Source organism: Mytilus galloprovincialis, chromosome 13 (assembly GCF_965363235.1).
Source record: "Mytilus galloprovincialis chromosome 13, xbMytGall1.hap1.1, whole genome shotgun sequence".
Classification (NCBI taxonomy): domain Eukaryota; kingdom Metazoa; phylum Mollusca; class Bivalvia; order Mytilida; family Mytilidae; genus Mytilus; species Mytilus galloprovincialis.
In genome coordinates, this window is record NC_134850.1 from 18,720,216 (window position 1) to 18,728,134 (window position 7,919).

At 30.3% G+C, this 7,919-nt stretch overlaps 1 protein-coding gene across 1 annotated transcript; it reads right to left on the bottom strand.

Annotated features, from left to right (window-relative positions):
• Window positions 1-3,632: 3,632 nt before the first annotated feature.
• On the bottom strand, window positions 3,633-6,119 carry LOC143057139 (uncharacterized). The gene is made up of 3 exons (XM_076230381.1): window positions 5,875-6,119; window positions 4,777-4,843; window positions 3,633-4,367 (listed from the first exon to the last, which is right to left on the bottom strand). Exons 1-3 carry the CDS (start codon window positions 6,079-6,081, stop codon window positions 3,961-3,963), a joined length of 681 nt encoding a protein of 226 aa, XP_076086496.1. The 5' UTR covers window positions 6,082-6,119; the 3' UTR covers window positions 3,633-3,960.
• Window positions 6,120-7,919: the final 1,800 nt, after the last annotated feature.

The following is a 7,919-nucleotide window of genomic DNA, read 5'->3' on the forward strand; positions in this document are numbered from 1 at the left end:
AAATATGACCAGAATGGAAAATACTACAGGTCACCATGCAGCCTTCAGCAATGAGGAAACAGTAAACCATTAGGAAAGCTGTCAAATAAAGGCAACAGTAGTATACCGCTGTTTAAAATTCATAAATCGATAGAGAAAAAAACAAATCCGGGTTACAAACTAAAACTGAGGAAAACGTATCAAACAGAGACACAACATCGAAACGTAACACACAGAGAAACGAACTACAATGTAACACTGGCCATTTTCCTGACTTGGTACAGGGCATTTTAGGAAAAAATGGTGGGTTGAACCTGGTTTGTGGCATGCCAAACCTCCCACTTTAATGGCAGTGTTAATTATAATATTGAAATTACAATATTACACGACAGGGTTACAATAAGTAAACATATAAATGGGAGAAAATATAGGACAGAGAAACAAACGAATAATAGCATCCAAAGGTAACAAGTTAAAAGATATTTTTATACACCAGACGCGTTATTTCCACACAACACTATGCTCAGATGTAAAAAGTTTGAAAGCCATAACAACTACCAAGTTGAAGATCGCCGAGGACCCAAAGTTCCAAAAAGTTGTGAGGTCAGGGTTATCCGCCTGGGACAAAACATCATTATTATCAAGAATAATACATAGTTTTGCAAACAGTAAATTTTATAAAATGACTATTTAATAGATATACATGATTAAACTGAAATGATGACTAGATAGAATAAAAAACGAAGTGAAACTTATAATACTAAATAATATTTAATTGAAGCAGTAATTAGATAATTAATTGTATTATCTAGCTTTGTGGTTGTTTCTTTTGATAAAACTGCAAGGCAAATATATAGTGTAAATTTCGTTGATCCAAAATTAAATCTACCAAATGAACTGGATGAGTAGTTATCCACCAATACAACACAATAATACAACAGAAAAAAATACGATTTACAACTTTTAAAACATTTGAAAAAATCCGATGACAACAACAAACACAACATCAAAACCCAACAAATTAGTCTGGGATGGATAAGTACCGTGCCACGTCTTAAAGCAATACGAATTCACACTCAGAAAAACAGTCACATTCGGGAATAAGTCACGTTCGTTAATAAAAAGATCAGACGACGTGACAAACCACAATCTAACATTATATATTTCTATATTTATTTGTTAGTAATATATCGTGTAATGATATGATTGTATAATGTACAAATAAAAAAAAAACTGATAAAACTGAATTTATTCAAAACTTCAAAACAATGAATTAACATATATTTGCATAGGTTATAGATAGTTAGAACCATAAATTACTAAATAAATACAAAGTAAAATAAAATATACAAAGGACATTCGACTTCTACTAGAGACTGAGTTATAAAGCTTGTGACAACCTCAACATTAAATACCTTTGCTCCTCAATTTGTAGCCATTTTGCTTTTCACTCCAAAAAATCATTTTGATAAAAAAAAAGAAACACAGCACTGCTAGCTGAAATTTAAGGACAGAAGCGCACGTTTTAAACATGTATTGTTAGTAGGTGCACTATCAAAATTAAAGAGGAACAAATTTATCATGTTTATCTTTTAAAATAAAAGTATTATAATTTCTATTTGGCTTGATTTGTAATATTTATTGGTTGCAAAAAAATTACAATAATTGTCGCAATGAAAAGGAGCAGATGTGAGCTGGCAGACTGATACATGTTACATTCTACAAAATCAGTTAGTAGGAACATACAAATAAAGAAAATAGTTACATTTTGTCGTCTGCAATTAAACATTAAGGTACTGAAGATTGTCGTATGATTTTATAGATGTTTTAAAAAGTGTTCGAATACGTCAAATATTGAACAAAAAAATTATTTGCATATCTTGATACCACAGTTCATTTGAGACATATATATGATTTGATTAATACTGGTTGCTATGTACTTGAAATTGTTTCTCTAAAGTCATCGTATACGAATAACATAAAGTAAAGTAAAATAAAGATACTGAACTCCGAGGAAAAGCAAAACAGAAAGTCTCTTATCAAATGACAAAATCAAAAGATCAAACATATCAAACGAATTTCAAAATTTTACTGATATATTGTATCATAAAAATGGCATTTGTTGATTTCTATCTACATATAATATTAATCTAGTATTATGGACGTCTGATCATATATATAAATAGGTATAAACTGATAGTTTGAAAATTACTGTGTGCACTTATTATTGCAATCTGGTCATTTTAAACTAAAATTCGATTTTAATTGATGTGATTTGGAGAAAAATCTTGTTTAATTCATATAAAAAATACAACTTTAAATTATTGTGAATATAACCCTGTCTCACTTTTTGAAACAATAAAAACATTGCAATAATTTCTGATTATACAGTATATACATATTCTACTGTCATATAAAAATTAGAAAATTTGAAAATAAACAGTTATTTAATATTGTTAGGTACAAACTTAAACTCAAACAATCACAATATTATCATGATTATAGACAAGAGGAATTTACTAATGTAATGAATCATTGATTTTAAAGTTTTTTTTTTAAACAACAATATAACATGTATACCATGTACATCAATATTCTTTTTGAAATAAGTCTAAATGATGAGGATGTAGGTAACTATCATAACTAACAATTTATATGGATTTGTTTTTACTTACACCTCCTTAGGGTGTCTCCCAGATTATATTTGTGTAGCAGATAACAGTAATAATCAAGGGAACGTATATACTTCTTGTTAAACATGGAAATCAGGTATTTACGTATTTTATTTTATTTTGTGATAATTTGTTAAAAAAATCATCATTAGAACAATGTAATACAAAGACTACATATATTTTAACTTCATAAATTATAAAGGCAACAGTCTGATAGACTCCAATAACATACATAATAAATTGAACAACTATATAAAGATAAGTTTAGAAGTATATCAAGGATAACATTATTTACATTCTATTTAGATAACTGGTATAACAAAATACTTGTTTGTTGCTTTTACGCTATACATGTAGCATTTACAGAGATACAGCAAAGACTGATCAACACATAGGCAAAAATAATTTGTCAATTTAGTGTAACATGGCTCCCCTTTTGGACTTATTATATGAACAAGCACATTACAGATGTTTTTTTTTCTTTATATAAAGTAAAGGGCAATTTCACAGAAGACTAATACAACAGTTCATATTGACATTTATAAAATTGTATAATCTACTAGTTTGCTAATGCATGTATCAATAATTAATTTCAGTTTGAAGTTGCAAAACATATAACCTGTCTTTCCATTTTGTATATATAACAAGACATCATGATTACATAGTGTGAGACCATATGTTTCTTAAATATCAAATATCCAATTTAAAAAAATCGACTTAGAGTGATACAGAAGCTTTATGGAAAATTTAATGTTCATGAAATCTTTACTGACAACAAACACTATATTGAATGCTGAAATGTGAAATTCATTCATTTATACCATTGTTTCTGTTACCATTGAATGATTAATTTTTTGAGTCTTTGAAAAAAATCATTATATGTTCCGTATTTCATACTTCATGAAGTATTCTGACGATTTCAGTTCTGCTATTTAATGTGACTATTTTTTTCTGTTTTGAATAATATCGTATCTTGTCCCAATCACTGAAGCCTTGAGATTGATTTGTTTTTAAAGCTTTGAAATGTGTCCCATCATATGATACATGTTGTACAGATTTTTCATCTTCATCTGTACAGAGAACATAGAGACTACCATCTCGTAGCGTTGTCATTGACAGTGGAAAGGATGGTAATGTTAATGTGTGTATATTATCATCGGTAAAACTGTACCAGTGTAGGTTGTTTGTATTTAGCAAGTTATTGCTGAAGAATATTTTGTCATTAGAAGAATGTATGCCCCATGGTCCGCAATGTGTTTCTATATTTTGTAATATCTCCCCTGTCAGCTAATCAACAATCAATAAACCCCTATCCACACCTACTACTATCTACTATCTGGTTTGTTATCATTGTAATGCCATAACACTCCAGTCCAGGTACTGGTATGGATTTAAGTTCATGTTTATTGTAAATGTCAAATATTTCTATACGTTGATTATTGGAAGTTACAGCTACTGTAAAGTTGTTGACAGCTGTGATAGAGCATGGCATACCATTGACTGGTATTGCTGTTTCTTCTGATCCATCTGTGTTACAGATTAGGAGTCTGCTCTGGTCGTTCACGCACATAACAAGTCTACCATCATCCATTATTACTACATCTGTTATCCTGTCTATGTAATGTTCCTCGAGTAAAGACTTCAGATCAATTTCATCATGTTGATAACAGATATCTTGTCCAAGTTTGTAAGAATTTATTTTTCTTTCATCCATGCCTATGAAGCATCAGAATAAACTTTGTCATAAAGTTATCACACAAGGTTATGTTTTACTTAGATCAACTTTACAAAGTTATCAAATTTATCTGTTTAGTTGAACATTTCAGATAATTATGATTTTTTCATATCAGTGAAGCACTATGGATTCATAATTATTTGTTGGATACTGATTTTCGTTAATTTGATATTTGAAACTACAAATTTAAAGGTTCATTGTAATGCAAACATTAGCATGATTAGGTAAACAACGAAAATAAACATCCATAAAAATTCATATGTATCCACAAAAATTGGTTGAGACGAAAAATAAATGAATCCACAAATATCTTATCAATACAAGAAGGATTTGGACAAAATAATATTTTAAAGTATGTTTGGCATGACAAGTTACGGTAAACAGTCTCACCTTGCTCGATCAACGTTTTCTTGCAGTACTGACATGTGGCTTCATTTCTTTGGTAACTCAATAATTCCTGCAACATAGTAAATAGTTATCAAAGGTACCACTATAATAATTTAATACGCCAGACGCTCGTTTTGTATAAGTAAGACTCATCAGTGACGCTCAGATCAAAGTACTTATAAAGCCAAACAAGTACAAAGTTGAATAGCATTGAGGACCTAAAATTCCAAAAAGTATACCTTATACATGTTATAAGAATCATGAAATGTTTTATTCACTTGTTTGATAATCCTATGTAAAAAGTGTTTTCTTTCATGAGGAATAAAGTCTTTTGTGCAGATTTCTAAAAAATGCATCAAAAAAAGTAAGGATAGGTAGTAAGTTTCCCAGAGTTACAAATTTCAAATACAAACCCCAAGACATGACTTTACATCATACGCTTAAGGCCTTCAAAAATGACCTAAATACATACCATATGCATTGTAGTGCGCTTTAAAAGGCCCTGAAGTGACAATATATGAAGCAATAGTTAATTGAAAAAAGAAATTTTCTTTAAAAAAATAACACATAATGATAAAAAAATATGACAGACAGCAAAAATGAACACCACTGAATAAAAAAAAGACTGAGTTGGAACATACATAATATGCAGAATCTGACTGTTAAACCTATTTTTAGAAAATCAATTCCTGTATATTTATCTCGCATAATCATTTTTGACAGACAGCTTTGCATTGTTTTATGTTTGAAGTAAACTAAATTTATTCTCAGGATGAGTTTTTAATATAAATGTTTGTACCACTGTTGGCACCGATGAAAGATATTCAATATAGAACAATACTATTTATTTCTGATATGTTAATCCAGAAATAACTATGGTTGAGTAATTGCTAGTGAGCTATGATCCTTAAATTCTATGAATGGCAAAATGTTACAGTGTTTGGATTATATTTGGTTTTCTACATAGAAAATTCATTAATAAGCCAAATATATGAATTTGTTCAAATATTTAAAAAAAAAAAAAAAAAAAAAAGATGCAACATTCACAAAACAAAATATACTGACATTTATGTATTGAAATATTAAAAACAATAGTCTTACCTGCATAACAGAAGTTATTCCTTGAATTTGAGGGACCATCATCTGCATTCCAGAACTAATTCCTTGAATTTGAGGCCCCATCATCTGCATACCAGAACTAATTCTTTGAATTTGAGGCCCCATCACCTGCATACCAGAACTAATTCCTTGAATTTGAGGGCCCATCATCTGCATACCAGAACTAATTCTTTGAATTTGAGGCCCCATCACCTGCAAACGAGAACTAATTCCTTGAATTTGAGGGCCCACCATCTGCATACCAGAACTAATTCCTTGAATTTGAGGGACCATCATCTGCATTCCAGAACTAATTCCTTGAATTTGAGGCCCCATCAACTGCATACCAGAACTAATTCCTTGAATTTGAGGGCCCACCATCTGCATACCAGAACTAATTCCTTGAATTTGAGTACCCATCTGCATAAAAAGTGGTTAAAAATCTATAAATTATTCACATTAAATCAAAATAAAGCAGATGAAATAAAATTATTTGATAATATATAAGCATGTATAAATTATGAAAGGTCTGTATATTTCTCTGATAGGGTTAAATATTAATGCTACTTTTTCTTGGGAAGTGACTTTTCATATTCATCTGTTCTAAAACATGCTATTTTTTCACAATTATATATATTTTTGAGTAACATTATTCATTTTAGGTGAAAGTCACATACTAGGCCAGGTTCTTCATCCTCTATAAAAAAATCGAATGGCTGTATCTCCTTGATATGTATGTATGTATGTATGTATGTATGTATGTATGTATGTATGTATGTATATTTATTGTGTTAATACATGTTGGTCACAAACTGTAAAGTTTATACGACAATAGAATATTTGATTTGATTTGATTTGATAAAAAAACACAACCAAAACATTTGAATATTGAATTTTTCAAATTTTAACTGTGCAGAAGAATTGCTTACCTCATTCAGTTTCTTGTGAATATTCAAAAGATCTATACTATATCTAAAACACAGTCCTTCGTCAAGTGGTCTCTTCTCTATCCTGATTAGGTCATCTTGTTTATTCGGATCCAGCTGTAGGACAAAACAAGTCAGGTCTTTCCACAGGCTTTTATATTCTGTCTCATTTATTTTACCTTCTGTGTTGTGGCTGAGATAAGCATTCTTGAAGCGACGTAATTCACGTACAGCATTTTCATCAGAAGGTCCAAGATGGCAGCAGTTCAATAAAATTAAACTTGCTAAAGTTATATCAAGATCATTAATCTGGACAGGGTTTGCTATGAACTTGCACTAACAGTTGTGGCCCGGTTGGTCTGGATTCTCAGTGTACAACAGATCCCACTGGCAGTAAATCAGCGGAAGTTTTGAGTTGTTTGGACAGTTGATTTTGTCCTTACATCTACTGGCATTTCTGTGTCGTAAGTGAAACAGTATGTGTATTACTGGTAGAATGCTTAGAAAAGCTTGTAACGACCCTATTCCTTTACTAGAGTAGTCATTTTCCAATATGTTTCTGAACACAGGTTGCACAATCTCCAAAATTACTGATCCTACAATAAAGTAGCGTCGACGAACCTCAACATCCATCCTGTGAAAAAAATATTCTGGACTAATACATGTAATAAGTGTATCATTTAAATAATCTCATTTCATATTTTGTTTTTAATTGAAGGGTGGTAAATTGTTTTCTTGGTCAGTCTGTTGTAGAGTTTTGTTGGTGTTTGCTTCAATTTGTAAACATAACATGCACATTCACCAAAGATATACGTTATATCTGTATCAAGGGGGCATTTTTTCTCAGCTGATATAAAAACCTGATAATTTAACATACCAATGATTTTTTTCTTCAAAACACCCCACCTACAATACTAAGGGAACATCCTTTGCTTTTTATCATCGTGAACATCACATTATATTGTTGTTAAGGTAATTATAGTAATCTAAAAAGATAACAGATATATTGAAAGAAAATTATCAAATGAGAATGTAGGAGTTTTGTTTATTAAGGACAGTTTGCTTTTATTAAATGATATACGAGTGAATGCCAATTAACTGTCTAAAAACCTATGAGCTATG

Excerpts from the sequence above, each read along its gene's own strand:
- LOC143057139 (XM_076230381.1), bottom strand. The coding sequence starts at position 6,081 with ATGGGGCCTCAAATTCAAAGAATTAGTTCTGGTATGCAGATGATGGGC. Across the intron at positions 4,844-5,874 it reads GAATAACTTCTGTTATGCAG|GAATTATTGAGTTACCAAAG; the intron begins GTAAGACTATTG and ends ACTATGTTGCAG. Across the intron at positions 4,368-4,776 it reads GAAAACGTTGATCGAGCAAG|GCATGGATGAAAGAAAAATA; the intron begins GTGAGACTGTTT and ends GATGCTTCATAG.